General features: G+C 39.7%; 1 protein-coding gene across 4 annotated transcripts in view; it reads right to left on the bottom strand.

The window, feature by feature from the left end:
- AOPEP (aminopeptidase O (putative)) overlaps positions 1-16,384 on the bottom strand; it is a 185,159-nt gene that overhangs the window by 68,742 nt on the left and 100,033 nt on the right. For all 4 annotated transcript variants that reach the window (XM_036403072.2, XM_036403070.2, XM_036403073.2 and 1 more), the window contains 2 exons: positions 7,781-7,843; positions 7,085-7,168 (listed from right to left, as the gene is read on the bottom strand). In XM_036403072.2, the coding sequence (XP_036258965.1) occupies positions 7,085-7,168; positions 7,781-7,843 (147 nt within the window). The remainder of the gene's footprint in view (positions 1-7,084; positions 7,169-7,780; positions 7,844-16,384) is intronic.

The following is a 16,384-nucleotide window of genomic DNA, read 5'->3' as shown; positions in this document are numbered from 1 at the left end:
GTGTATATACTTATATATATGTATATACACATATATACACTTATATATGTATATACACTCTATATATACACACACACATATATATCTATACAAACAAACACACGGTAATGTTAAGAAGTAGTCTAGTTTCAAATGTTGATACAGGTTTCACAAAACCTGCATATGAAGCATGTGATGAGATGAGTTAGACAGTCGTGATCAGCCACTTGGTTTGTGTCCACATGAAAAGTAACACAAGAAAATATATGCAGCACAGACCAAAAGAGTACAGTAAAATTTACACACCTTTAAGAATTTAATCCTGTCCATTTAGTTAAAGCAACAAAGAATGCATTTGCTTTCAACTGTGAGCTACTGTCCTCCTCCAAAAGAGCTTCTTAGGGGACTAGGGGAAGGAGAGAATGACAGTATTTTAAGTTGTACCCATGACTACTTTTAGTACTGTGGCCATGAAAAAACAGATTGAGAACTACCAAAACCTTTTTAACAGGTTATGCAAAAGGCCTAGCCTTTACCTTCTGTGCTTGTACATTACTTTAAAAAACAATGTCTGCACTTATTGACTACTACGCATGTGCTTTTCCTATATAGCATGTGAACATAAACCAAACTGAAAATAGACATACAATGAGGACAATAGCTAAGATCAGTCATCAAAAAATAGTTAAGCCTATTTATGACAATGTGTAATAAATATAAGACTGAAATAAAACACATGTAAAACTGAAATAAAGCACACATTTGAGCCAGCAGACCACTAAGCCTCCTTAGGAGTCATTATAGTCAATCACATCAAGAAGAACCTGGGGACATTTAAATCAAGGAGATTATTCAGCTGGCATGCACAAGTGTATATTCTCAGCTAATAAAAAATCCATAGGAAAAATCTGTAGGAGAAAACTTATGGAGTGTTTGAATGCAGTACACCACTTTTTTCCAAACGTAGTATGCTGCTCCAGTTGCAAGTGCCCTGAAAGGGACAGCCTTCTTTCTGCTCCCAGAACTCACTACATCACCACTCAGAATTCACTGTGTAAACATTGGTGGAGGCATACACTTGCAAAATATTAAAAACTATCAAATGCTTTTTGGCTTTTTTCTTTTTGGGAAAGAATAAAACTGTTCTCACATTTTCCATTTCCTGTCCTATTAAAGACAAAACTTCTTTTTATTAAGCTAAGGTATGAATGATCATGTTTCAACCACCAAAAAAATAGGGCTTTATAACAAGAAAAAACAGCAGACTGAAAAAGTTAGTGCAGCAGTCAATCCCAGCAGTGTAGCTCTAGATAGGATCATGTGGTAACATACACAAACACCACGTTCTTAAAAGTGCTCAATCACAAATGTGTAACTAATTCTTCCTACAAATCAAAAGCAATAAACCCCTCCACTGAAAGTGCCTTTTTCTGCATTTCTGGACAAACCTTGTATTTTACAACACAGTGGCCTTAATTTACCATTGCACAGGATGGTTGCTTACTTGGACAACTATAATTAACAGTGATGTAAACATCTGCAAACTTTAAACTATTTCAAGACATAGCCATGCTGGCCTGAGGTCTCCTAATTTAGATATGGTCATCTCAGAGTCAGAAAGGGAGCAGAAGCATTCACATATGCATGGGGATAAGTTGCTTCATTGATCTAAAAAGGTAGCTTCATGAGAACATTCACTTTTTGATAATACATATCTGGGAGGCTCCATATGAAAAGCAATTCCTTACTAAGAGGGATGGGTACTACTGTAAAAAAAACTATGATTCTGGCATAACACTACTGGAAATAAGATACAGCTGATACTGTGGTTAGAACTGGACTGTTAAAAAAATAAATAAACAAAAAATTTCACTCTCTTTTTTTTGGGGGGTTTTTTTGTTTGTTTTTACACACAGACACAGTATTTTCTTGTTCTATTAGATGTTTCTTAGGTGAATTCTGAAGCAGCACTATCCTAAAAAACAACAGTTCTTTAGAAAAGCACAATTAAAAAGTTTCTGAACAATTCACAAATACAAATATTTTTTTAGGAATGGAGAACTAAATACTAAAATTGTTTAGTTCCAATGGCCTGAAATTATATTTTTATGTACTCATTTAAAAAAGCTTTTAAATGACAGTGTGTATTTCCCAGACAGCTTAACAACATTTAATGCAAATCAGATCTTGTACGTGAGTTGGGAAAAATTTACCATTCAAATTTCTGAGTGAGAAAGGAATTAAATGTTTTCTGTAATCAGTGAAGCCCAGTTTACAGGGTTCCTAGAAAGTTCTGTGAAATTAACAGAATTTGGTACTGCAAATAACACCACTGAAGCATCTCTAAACAACACCATGGATTTTTCACCATGTTTCTCTTAGCTGTTAAGCAGTGCACAAGATCACCAGATTATTTCAGTTTTGATCCTTGCTTTGAACCTTATTTTGGTAGATTAAAATAAAAAAACTCATTTTGACAAACAAAAAATATATGCCAAATAAAGATTTCATGTAATTTTTATGCACTGTATGATAATAGTTGTTACCTGAATTAGCAGAAGCACACCACCCTGAATAAATTTTCTAGTTAACTAAGAGCTCTTTTATACCACACGGTATTTTTTATCAGTATTTCTTATGAGACTTCAAAATATTTCCTACTGGCAGTACAACAAGACAACTCATTTTAGAGAATTACAAGATTTGTTTCTTGTGTTTCATTTATGGTGGTGAAATCATTATTAAAGGGCAAAGATAGCGTTTATCATTAGTCATATATATCACAACTAGTTTGGGTTTTTTATTTTTTATTAAAACTTAAAAGCAATATCAACAAAGTAATTTATGCTCAGGTTATTAAGAGAGCTTAAATATTGACAATATAAGTCTCTGGAGTGACACAAAGGATCAATAGCAACAACCAATGGGAAAAAAAGTCAAAGTCACATTGCTAGTAAAACTAGCAGACAAACTTTAAACACAAGAAAACAATATTTCTGAGAAAGCAGCAGAAATTATTCTAGAAAATTTGACTCACTCCCTGAAGTTTCAGTATACAATTAAACTAAAACTGAAACAGTCAAATGCAATTTTGATCATATGCAGGAAACATGTTCCTTATCTAGTGTGAATATATATGCATGCTTATTTCAGTGTTTTTCCTAAATCCTGTGTATCCTTGTTATCTCATCTGATGACACTTTTTATACTACTGAAATATGATCAAATCAGCTTTTATGTTTTGACACTGAAAGTTATGTAAAAGTGAATTAGTCTTCTAGTGAAAAGATGTTTCTCCCCATTAGATACAGATGGCACACTACAATTCCGCTAGTCTGACTAGAAGATCATTTTCTTGTGCCTAACATGGACAGGGCAATGGAATCTTTTTTTTCAAGCAGACACAGTCAGCTATTAAACATTATCATCATAACAACACCATTTATAACAGTTCTATCATACTCTTCATTATAAAACACTGCTTATTTTAACCAAGTAATTCTTATCAACTCTGTCACACTTTCTCTAAATTTCATACACAAACAGCATTCTGTATTTGTTCACATACTGATTGCTAAATGTGCTGACCAGATAAATGACAACCTGAAGAGACAGCATAATATTAAATGAGAAGTAAAACATGTACAAGAATAGAAAGGAGGACAAAAGTAGAAATGCAAAGGGTGAATGTGTTTAAGTTTGTGTATGTGTACACATACTATAAGAAGAGTAGCTACAGAGAATTATAAGCAGAAAACACAGTGAGCAAAAGGTAACTTTTTTTCAATTTTTCAGCTTGTTTTTCCATTTTTTTCAAACAGATAGAGAGACTGAAAGTAAACAGAAAGGGGTGAACAATACCAAGGGTGACCAAATGAGTCAAAAGAAGACAGGGAAAGACATGAGGTATGAAAAAGAAGTAGGAAAGAAAAAATTGGCATAAAAGGTGTTAAGAAAATAACATCTTTTTCCGTTTCAGAGACAGAACAGCAGTTTCAGAGATAGGACAGCAAAAAGGTTAGAAATGAAAAAAAGCTTAAAAACAAACAAAAAAACCTAAATAAAGAAGAAGAGCAAAAGTATGAGAACCCTCAGCTATTCGGCTAGAAGTCTTTCACACTCATCGATTCTGTTCCACTGCCGTAACGCGCCGTGTGGATCCACACTGGAGAGCAGCACCACACCTTTCTACACAAGCTTCCCCACTGGTTCCTCTTGAGCACACTTAACACTGCAGCCACATAGTTTTATCTAGCACATGGTATCCTCAAATGTTTTTTAAATATGTATAAACATATGTAAAGTCAACTCCTACAAACTTAACTGTTTAGAAGGCAACTTTTTTCAAGAAGCAATTCCTCAGCAGTTGTCAGCAACCTTGCCTTCACCATTCTGTTTCACTTATTCCATATAGTTATCTTTCTGTCCTAGATTTTGTACTTGGACACAGGTGCTTTGATTTGTTGGTGACTCAGTACAGCAAAGTCATCCACCTTATATTAGAAATAGGACTTCCTATCACAAAGAAGAAAAATAACAGTGGAAAATTGGACAGCATAGGCGCATGAAACCTTAGAGGAAAATCCAACAGCACAGGCAGATGGAAGTTTAGAAGCTACATATAAAAAGTTAGTGCTTGTTTTTAAAGTTTAGATGCCACATTTAATAAGCTGGTGCTTGTTTTGAAAGGATAAGCATGATCAAAGCAAAGCTCAGTTTTCAAGGTGTAGCAAAATATATCAGTATCCTTATTTTAATCACAGTTGTAATATGAACTGCTATCAGCTCTATGAACTTCTCTGTTTATTATCACTTGCCTTCTTATCTCCCTCAGATGCTTCCACTCAACATCTTTATTTCTATTTCTCTGCTATCTTCAAGGTTGCCTTACTTTTCAATTACATGCTTTTCTCTTTCTTTTTCTCTTGTTTATTTCTGAAAATACTTTAACTTCTGTATTATGCCATTTCTTCTATAAGTGGACACAACTAAAAATCAAGAATTCTCATAGAAGAGAGGTTAGCACCACCTACACTGAGTAGGAATTGCACTGGCAAGTCAGGGTTGGAAACCTAGTGCAACCAACTCTGAAACCAAATAATAAAGCTCAGCTAGCACCAAGGAGGTCCCTCACTCTTTTTCTCCTCTATTCTCTTACCTGTAACTGTATTGAAAAAGTCACCATTGCAATGGCCAAACTTTTAGGCAACATAAAGAATTCCAAACTCAGTGAACAGCCAGTGGTTGGCTATCAAATATAAGATTTTGTTACGCCTCTTCCTTCCCATGTGGTTAAGTATCTTGCAAATGCAGTATTGTCAGTCTGCATTGGATCTCTATGAATTATTGATATTTATAGATATTACAAGACAATGGTCATGCTTGCCTTCAATTTTAATTCATATGTCACAGACCTCGTTCTAGAATTACTGTTTGAAAAAACAATGAGTATATCTTATGTTTACACATCAGGTTTTGCATTTCTATCACTGCAAGGTAAAAGCTCTCTCTAACAAACTGTGGAACACTTGGAGAACAACATCCTTAACAGAAAAGGAGTTTTATCAGTACAAAAGAATTTTGCACTAATGAAGCTTTCTCCTATAGAAAGAGACTAGCATTGGTATAACAGCATAAGGCACTTTTAAACCTACTGTTCAGGCGTACCAGAGGATCTACCACCCTCTTTTAAATGCACCATTTAAAAACTGCTTCAAAATGTATGCAGTCTGGTTTGTACTAGTGTTATTTGTACCATCAATGCATTTTGCTCACAAATTCCCAAGGCAATACAATTTTTACCTTTAAAAAATCTTCTTCATCTTAGCATAAAACGATTAAATAAAATAAAAGGAAATAAAAAGATTAAATAAAATAAAAGTAAATAAAAATGCTACATATACACACACAAACACATCGACATACAGAAATATAAACAGAAATGCAATTACCTGGTAAAACAGTTTATGCTATCTCTATCTATTTAGATGACACTATTCTAAAGCACATCATCACAGAACATCTTTCCTAAATTATGTACTCCAGTTACAAAATAAAAGTCATGAATTAAAGGATGCCACTTGGGAGTTTTTAGCTAATCGTGGAGGTGGTAAATCATCCACCCACAACAATGCACTTTGTGGACATTTGTCATATACTTGCAATGCCCATACTGAGGCAACATATCACAGGAGCTGGCAGTCATTCTATCAGGAAGAATTTAGCTACAGAAACAGCAATGATTCCTTAAGCATTTTAGAAGCACTGTCGAAACAGCAAATTAACACACTACTATTTTAATCCTTTAAAGGTTACAAGAACTTTTAAATACAATCATAATTTTTCTTTTCAAAATCAAAACAAGCAAAAAAATCACAGTTGTAATAATACATTTGGAAGTGCATCTTTATTCACCTTTTTGTCCCTCAAGGGACAGAAAATAGCTATTTAGTATCAACTAACTACTTACCTCTCTACATTGTAATTTAAATTTTCAACTCAAACTTATTGAACAGGTCTTTCACAATGGATTAATTAAAATTTACTGATTTAAAACCAGTTTAAATTCAGTTATAGTCAGGTTTTAAAATCCTCTGTAGTAATTTTTAAAATAATCATCACATTTTAATAAATTGAAATCTATACTACAAATGGATGATTTTCAAACTCACCCTCTGAATGAAGAGTCAACAACATAGTCCAAATATTTTGTTTCAACGTGCTCATCACATCTATTGTTGTTCGAGAATCTACCATGAAAACTATCTCTCACCTACCAGTATCTGAAAATAGTGCTTCAGGTCCTGTCAAAAGCTCTTAAGGGCTGCACCCTTGAAAGCACCCTTCTCTTTCCTCCTTAGAATGTTGCAGTTAAATACAGATGAAAATTCTGTCTCCTGAAAACAGACATCTAAAAAGGCTATTAATTTATTGCCATTGTATCTACATAATGACTCTGAAACTTTATCTTGTAACATCCATTTACAATCATGTTATTGAAGACACTAAGTAACATCTCTACCAAGCTTAAGAAGGCATAATCAGGAAGCTATTTGGATCTTCCGCCCTTTGTCCCATTACACAAACTGACATCATGATTGCTTACCTGCTGGAAAACAACTTCATCCTGCTTCATTTTCTTTTTGCCGCTTTTTCTGATCCTCCGGTTTGTCTGAATCCATTTTGTGACCTGGAGTTCAAAATCATGGTGCTTTTTTAGGTAGGAGAAGCAACCTGATTGTAGTTACTCAGCATTAGATATCTATAAAGACACTCAAGACAACTTTTTTCATTGCTTCCCTGGAAAGGAAAAAGCACTTTTCTTCTCTATAGTGATGTGGTCTGAGGTAAATCTGGTTATAACTGTACACGATCAAAATGTGAGGTGATGTTCTTCATCTTAGAGCTTTTGGTTTAAGGGGCTTTTTTTTTTTTGATGTGAGACCAGGTTGCCAAATGGGAAGTTATGGTTGCAATGTGGAAAACTCCTGGGGAAAACCTCTGCGCTTTATCCCTTGCACCTTCTATTTCAAGAGATTTATTTCCAGCCACCCACTTGAACATTGTTCCAGACTGCCAACGCCAAATTTGTATGGCATGGTTATTATTTAATAAAGTAGCAACACTTGGTGGGGCTTTTTTCCCCATACTAATATTTTTATTCTTAATACGAAAGCAATTATTTTTTAAAGCAAAAGCGTGGCAGGATGAGGATGGTGTGTAAGGTAGAAAACTCCAGGAGCAGATCTGCAAAGGGAAGAAGCGGGTGCAACGTAACAGCTGTGAAAGGTTTCCTCCTCACCTCGCCGCTCACTTGCTGGACGAGCTGACACTCCTTCCACGTCTCTCCCTCCTCCAGCAGGGGCTACAAGGGGGAGAAAGCGCACGGTGAGGCGGGATGGTCCGCGGAGGATCCGCGATGCGATGCGCTCCGCTCCCCGGGGCCCCGAGGCGGCAGGCGCGGGGGAAGCGGGGTCCGCCTGCCGCCGGCCCCCGGAGCCGCGCCCGCTCCTTTCCGCCTCGTCCCGTTCTGTCCCACGCCATGCCGCCGTTCCCGGGCTCGGCAGCGGCAGACCGCAGCCCTCGCTAGGAAATGAAACACCTCCGCAGGGTCCCCCGCCCCCGCGCCTCGGCCCCCGAAGCCCCGCGGAGAGGAGGAGCCTGCCTTACAGACGTCAGGGCCCGCCGGCTCCAGGGCGGCCCGGCCGGGGCACCGCGCCTCAGACAATCCCAGCGCGGCGGCCGCGGGCCCGGCCCGGCCCGGCTCGGCTCGGCTCGGCTCGGCCCGGCCCGGCTCGGCTCGGCCCGGCCCGGGCACTGGCGGTACTGCTGCCAACCCGCGCTCCCTTGGCCAGCATCGCCGACGGGACGGCCATTCATAACCTCCACATCCATGCTCGTCACGGTTTGCAGCCTAATTACTAACGATACCCTCTCTCTTTGAGACCCTCACTATGGAAGCCGCTTCCCTATGAGCCCTCCTATAAACATGCTCTGTCTCAGGTCTTTACGGACAGACGAATGGCCTAGTGGGGATAGTTCAAGAAAGCATCAGCACCACTAACTGCTTCAACACTGGCCTTGGCACTTGCTCTCTCCTCCAGAATAAAACCACTAAACTACCTTGGAGGGTCTGAAATGCACATTAAAAGCAAGATCCAAAGCAGCTGTGTAGGTATAATGCACCACAGCAAGCCCTTTATCGAGGTCTCGGCTAAAGGCTTTATTTATTCAACAAGATGCCGTGAGCAGGTAATTAAATTTAGGCATAGGACTTCAGGTATTCTTGCACCCTCAGAAAAGGATATTCAGACTCTAGTATGTTGGGAGATACTTATGTCAACCATGCAAAATCCAAATACTATTAAATCCTAAATCAGGATTTTATCAAGTGCTTTTGTGTTTATATTTAAAAAATAAGAGGCAGTAAAGGATAGAGTGCATAATACTTGTTATAGTTAAAATGATATTACAAAAGTCAGTATTTTAAGAATTATTGATACTCTTTTGAAAATTATTTATGCTCTTATATATTGCTATAATCTCTGAAAGCTTCGAAAGGAAATCTGTGCTCTAGCAAAAAAATAGGGCATTAAAGTATGTATGTAAGCAAACCCTCAATACATAGAATTAGATGTACTTTGTAAACACATAAGTAAATAAAGGTAGATCCAGCAAGTGTGTATTAAATCTTGAGAGTATCCTTTTATCACTTGAAAAAAAATCTCTCCTAGCCTTTTTGTTTTACTGCCACAACATCCTTCTTTCAAGATCAAAAGTTTTAGATCAAAGCTGAGATCAAACTCAATGCTTTAAATAGAAGCAACTTTACTATGAAGCATTAAACAAAGAACTTTTTAACAGAGATATCACAATAGAAAATCTTACTGTAGTTTTTTATTTCACACTTACAACAGGTCTACTTGAAACAAGTATAAACAACATGTTTTTATTTTGTAAAGCCACAACAGATTTTTCTACTAAATGGTAATTCTGAAAGTGCCTACAAATTGACTCTTGAACTGAGTGTATTTAAATGAAGAAAGAAGAACAGATCATAGTTCAAAGGCAGTGAAGAAAAAATTATGTTAATGGCAAACACAAATTAATGCAACTGCTTAAACAATATTTCCTTGGATCAGTTAACAGATTAGACTGTGCATTCCCACAGAAGTAGTTATAGGAAACACTGGACCATAGAAACAATGAAACATATTTATACTTTAAGTCCTTTAAAGAATTGCACTTCCTTTCTTGTCAAGTGTTTTGAGAAAACTAGGGGGGGAAAGGTTACGAGAGACATTGATTTTCAGACCTGCAGATCCTGAGGCTGATTTGGGATGAAAATCCACAAACACACAAACATACTGTGTGTCCAAACTCAGAGAAGGCTCCTGTTTTCTTGTTAGTAGTTGCATAGCAGTGAAGGAAATTCAAGAGGAATTGTTACTGACTTTTTATGGTAATGTACCTTGTGTAGCCAACATCTGGGGATCCCTGGTGCTGACTGCTGTGCACATCTTAACTTGAACATTCACCTACAAGATGATAGCACTGCAGTGTAAGAGCCAACTTGCCCATACAGATAGCCTGCAGAAAACAAAAAGCAGTGGCAGACCACCGCTTGTTAGGGTGGGCCTAACAAGCGGTGGTCACAGCACACTGGCAGTGTCTCTTATCAGTCAACTCTTATCTCTGCTTATTGATGTGTCAATAAGATTGAGTTCATAACCAGAGCAGGAACTTTTGCTGAGAGGGGGAGAGAGCAGGGAAGAGGGAGAGGAATTAGAGGAAAAGAAAAGGGGAGCCGTGAAAGAAGAGGGAACAAGGCAGAGAAAAGGAGAGGAGGAAGGATGTTTTAAGAACATTTTGTCTCCTACTGTATCCCTCCATACTTGAAAAGCTTACTTACACCAGATAAAAGGGTGATGTCACACCCAATTCAAAATGGGAATGACTACATTACCCTCCATCAACACTCCTATTTGCTGTCCATGACACTGGCTGTCATACTTGAATCACTTCACAATAGAAATTTAGAAATTACTCCATCCTGCATGTCCTTCTTGGGAAGACTGTCTTTCAGAGACTGCTAATGGATCTGTCCTATAAACAGATCTGATGAGGAACAAGCATACACGTCAAATCATGTTAGGATCCCTCATTCTTGCAGCAGCAGGATTAAATAGAACTGAATTTTGAAAATATGGAGGAGGAGGTAGCACTTTCTACAAATTGGGTAAATACAGACTAAATATGCTGGACTTGGGCAATGATTTACACCAGCTCTTACTTAAGTCAGACCAGATCCCAAGTGTACAATGAAAATGCAGAATCATACATAGCCTAGAAAACAAGAGAATATTTTTGTAGCAAATACCTCTTGCATTTTACATTGAAACAAACTGTTTTTAAATTGTTCTGGCTGTGATGGCTACTAATGGTATTTCATAACTTAGTGAAAAACTATAATCATGAACTTTACATAGGCTGCCTGTAACTTCAACTCCTCTGTGCTACTCTTATGCAAAAACAACCAGTACTGATAAACTAAAAAGGTAGTTTTACCTAAGGTGAACATTGAATCTATACCATTTTGTTGGCTTTCCAACAGTCCTCAGATAATGGAAGGCAAAAAGAAAAAATGGAAAATGTACTGTAAATGAACTTTGGAAAAGCTCCTGCGAAGTAGAGGAAATTGACAACCAATGCAGTCAAGTCATTTTCCAGCCTCTCATTTCTAGAATCTGAATTACTGAATTTTACATCACACATACAACCTCAACATTTGTATATTTAGATCTACATAGACACCAGCAAATCCAGAGAGAAGTCATTTTCTCCTACAAAATATACTTAACTTCACTAGTACACAAATTGTCAGTTTTGTACCTTTCTACACATTTCCATTGAACAGAAAACAAAATACAGATTCCCCCCGCCAGTTTCATTCTACCATACTAGAATGGCACAGACTACTTTCTCAGACATCAGAAAAAGATAATTTAAAGGGGAATAAAGAGGATCATTTATAGGGGGGAAAAAGGACAGTAGTTTAAATTAGGAAATTAGTTTACTTGTAAACTAAGAATACGTTTTCTCAGAATAATCTGTGTGACCTGAAAATTGTTTCAGCAGGAAAAATGTGGCTTCTAATCTTTTGTTAAGAAAGAAAATACAGAAAAGTATTTTATTTGGTAGCTCACGGGATGATTAAGTATTGCTTAAAACGTTTGACTGGGAAACAATTGCAAGGGTTTTAAAACATTACTGCTACCAGGACTTTGCAGACAGACTACAGAGGCAGTGGGTTACATCTGAAAATGACAAGATGGCTGGTGCATTCACATTGCAAGAGTACCACAGCACCACCAAAAATTACTGAAAAAGAAATCCAGCCCAAAATGTGCTCCTGTTAGAATGGCAGGTTCTCCAACTCATTCTGTGCAGTCTTCATGCATACAGCTTTATCCACTGAATTGAAAAATCAAGTTTTTCTGACATTATCAATTTTTTAGGAAAGATGCTAATTTATATTGATATCCTAAATCTAAAAGTTCTAAATCTAAGTGTGCTGGTATAAACACAGATCAGCATGCTGTGTCTGGTATTTTTCAATGTAACATCCCTCCAGAGAAATTCCATTCAAGTCAAACTTGCTTCTCCTGAAGCTATCTCTACCTCTAAGAGACAAAAACTTGTTGAAACAACTTTGAGGATGTACTTTCAGTACACTGCAACATGATTTAATATATTGTGGCGGGAATATTTTTTTTAAGTGGTTAAGCAAATATTTCCTTCATATACACATTGGCAACTCTGCTTTGTGAAGAGAGTTCCTTGGTACAGATGAGTGACTGTAACCACTTATTTAGTTGCATGATCAGATTCATAATCTGATGAAGAAAATATCTCTGACCGCATGACTACGGGATCTCTAAATAATAGGCTTAGTACTTGTTACTAAATAATCTTATATAACATGTAAAAGAAATAATTCCTGTATCAGATTATATTATCTAGAATATGATAATATTTTCAGGGTTTGTTAAAATGTTCTTTTTTTTTTAATTCTGCTCCTGATTTCACCAGGTGCTCTCACTACTATGCAGATGTCTCAAGCAAGTTAAAGAGGCAATATCCCATGCCTCACTAGTATGGGAACAGAGTCTCTGCTATTGGCAGCAAGCACCTCTCAGCTCAAGAGAGAATACACACCATGAGGTAAGCTGTGGTTTTACCTGAATTACCTCAGACAGGACATGAGGAAGTGGGATGGAAAGCCCACCTCTGCACTAGTAGCACAAGTATGTGAGCTGAAAGGAAGTAGCACAAGAAGTAGCACAGGAAGTTCTTCAGGGATAAATGCCACTCCAGTTTCCAATGGGCAAATCCTCCCTCAGACAGAATAGGAGGGCTGGTGTTACTTCTGGTCCTCTTGAAGGGACCTCACTTTATACTTACAAGAAGTGAGCAATGAGAGACATCACCAGGACTAGAGGGGCCCTGACTCCAGCCAGCTAGTGGAAAGGGACAGTCAGATCTGTTGGACTGTGTGGATCCCATTCCCTGGCACATCAGACATGCAAGGGTATAAAGCTTTAGTTGACACCAGAGCACAGTGTACCCTCATGCCATCGAGATGTGTAGGGGTAGCATCCATCTCTTGTTTCTGGGGTGACAAGGGAATCCCAATACCTGACTGCACTGGAAGCTGGAGTGAGCCTGGCTGAGAATGAGTGGCAAAACACCCCACTGTGACTAGCCCAGAACCTGCATGGATCCTTGGCATAGATTACCTCAGGAGATGGTTTTTCAAGGACCCGAAAGGACATTGTTAGGCTTTTGGGATAGCTGCTATGGAGACAGAGGAAAATAGCTGAATACCCTGCCTGGTCTCTCAGAGGACCCTTCTGCTGTGGGGCTGCTGAGGGTCAAAGAACAACAGGTACTGATCACTACCACATCACTGCACTGTCAGCAAAACTGCACAGCTGGGACTCTGTGGTCCCCAGCCATGAGGTGATTTGGGAGATGGAGACCCAGGGAGTGGCCAGCCAGCCTTGCTCACCCTTTAACAGCCCTATATGGCCAGTGTGTCAGTCCAGTGGACTGTCAGGGCCTGAATGAAGCCACTCCACCTCTGAGCACTGCTGTGCTGGAACTTTAGTGTGGACTGGAGTCCAAGGCAGTAAAAAGTGGTGCCACCATTGACACCTCTAATCTGCTATTCTCCATTCCTTTAGCAGCAGAGGTTTAGTCAGGCGACAGTTTCCTTTCAGCTGGAGGGCTGTGCACTTGGAATCAACTGCCCCAGGGGCAGAAACACAGCCCCACCATTTGCCATGGATTGATCCAGACTGCACTGGAAAAGGATGAGGCTCCAGAACACTTGCTGTACATTGATGGCATCACAATATGGGGCAACACAGCAGAGGAAGTTTTTGAGAAAGGGGCAAAGATAATCCAAATCCTCTTGAAGGTTAGTTTTGCTATAAAGCAAAGTAAGGTCAAGGGATCTGTGCAGAAAATTCAGTATTTAGGAGTAAAATAGCAAGATGTACATCATTAGAGTCCAACAGACATGGTTAGCAAAGCAGCAGCTATGTCTCTGTCCTGGGTAACCCAAAATGTTACTGTATTCCATACCTCTCTGTGCCAAAAAACCATTACTGTCTCTATAGGATCCTGTGGCTGGCAAACAGAATGACAGGGCAGGAGCTAGGGGCTGGGGTTGTCCCAGGACCTTTAAAAGTCACGGCACTCAGGAAGAATCTCACTCTTGCCTGTCTCTGGCCGCTTAGCTTGCCTCTTGGCTTTTTCTTGCCTCTACTTGCAACAGTAGCAACTCAAGCAGCTTCATTTCACAATCAAAACCTGTTTCCGAGGGAATTTTGCAACACCTGCCTTCAGGCCCAGAGGAGCAGAGCAGCCCTGCTCTGTGCAGCCACCCCAGCCCACCAGCAGTGTCTGGCTGAGGCAAAAAGGGGTGAGTGAGAAGTGCCCCAGCCAGCTTTACTCCCGTCTGCTGCCAACAGCAAGGCCAAGGCCCCCCACGAGTTCTACCCCCTAGCCGAGTCCCAGCTGCCAGAGTTTGCCAACTGCATTTGCCAACAGAGCTGCTGCATGCCCTCCAAGGTGGGGAGGGCGGCCACCATCTGCCCTCTGTTTCCCTACAGCGGTTGCCCATGCCTGGTACTGTTTTGGGGGAGGGGATATGCCACCATTTTGAGATTCTCTTTGTTGCCAGGGAGTCCATGAGATTTCACCAACTTTGTAACTATCCAACCAGTGACTATTACTGTTATTTTTTACCCATTGTTATTTCATTTTTTTAGTAAACTATTATTTTTTTCACTTGTACCAGCTATTCATATTTGTTTCTCCTTATTGGTGGAAAGGGGTTGATTAAAACTACCTCATTTTAGAGTGTCCCCCTTAAACTGTCTTAAACCAAGACAGTAGTCACTGACTAGCAAAAAGGAAACACCTAGGCATTCCTAGGTGCTGAGGGTTTTTGGAAGATGCATATTCCTGATTACAGACAGATTGTAAACTCTCTCTATCATGTGACACAGAAGAAAAAATAATTTTAAGTGGAGTCCTGAAAAACAATGAGCTTTTGAACTCATCGCCCAAGGATCTTGGAATTAATCACTAACTGTCCTGAAGACAAACATTTCAGACCCTCATCACTGGAGGAGGAAAAGGTGAAGTGCTGAGGAGCTCCCACAATATAGGCAGCTACCTGAAAATGAAAAGCCATACTCTTTCTTCACTGACAGCTCCTGCATATTGTAGGGATACATTGAAAACAGAAAGCAGCTATGGAGCCCTGTGCAGAGTCACAGAAGCAATTGAGTGACAAAGTGGATCAAGTCATGTTGCAGAGCTGAAAACTGCCCAGCTGGCTTTAGATATTGCTGACTGAGAGAGAGAGAAGTACCTCTGCACTGACTTGTGGATGGTGTCAGATGCTCTGTGGAGGTGGCTGCAAGGATGAAAAAAGACCAGTTGGGAGCGCAGAGACAAACCCACCTGAGCTGCTGAACTGTGGCAAGATATCACTGCCTGGATAGAGAAGTTGGCTGTAGAAGTTCATCATGAGATGTACATGAGATGCACAACTCATGTGCCCAAGAGTTGGGCTGCTGAAGAACATCACAACAATGGACAGGTGGATTGAGCTGCCAAGATTAAAATGTCTCAGGAGGAGCTGGACTGGCACCATAAGGGTGAATTATTTCTGACTTGGTGGGCCCATGATGCCTCATCAGGGAAGAGATGCAACACCCAGATGGGCTTGTGATCTCTTTATCCCAGTTGTCCATAACTGTGAAATGTGCTGGGATCAAACAGGCCAAGAAAAACCTCTGTGGTACGGTAGACGATGGTCAAAGCAGAAATAAGGGGAGGCCTGGCAGATGGGTTACCTCACACTCCTGCAGGCCTGCCAAGGCAAGTGCTCTTGGAAACAACCACTGGATGGCTGGAGAAGTATCCTGTGCCTTGCACTGCCTGGAACACCACCCTGGGCCTTGGAAAGCAAGCCCTGTGGTGACCTGGCACCCCTGAGAGAACTGAGTCAGACAAGGGGACTCATTTCCAGAACAACCTCCTGGACAACCAGGCCAAGGAACACAGTATCAAGTGGCTGTGTCATATTCCCTATCACTCACCAGCCTCTGGGAAGATTGGACAGTGCAATGCACTGTTAAAAACCACATTGAAAGCAATGGGGCCTTCAACCATGGGGCCCTACGTTTAGCTAAGGCCACCTTGTTTAGTTAACACACCAGGCTCTACCAGTGGGGCTGTCCCTGCCCAATCAAAACCTCCATGTACTGTAGAAGGGGATAAAGTCCCCATAATTCATACAAGAAAAGTGTTAGGGAATACAGTTTGG

Source organism: Molothrus ater, chromosome Z, assembly GCF_012460135.2.
Source record: "Molothrus ater isolate BHLD 08-10-18 breed brown headed cowbird chromosome Z, BPBGC_Mater_1.1, whole genome shotgun sequence".
Classification (NCBI taxonomy): domain Eukaryota; kingdom Metazoa; phylum Chordata; class Aves; order Passeriformes; family Icteridae; genus Molothrus; species Molothrus ater.
Note: the sequence above shows the minus strand (reverse complement) of the source record. Positions and strands in the feature narration are given on the sequence as shown.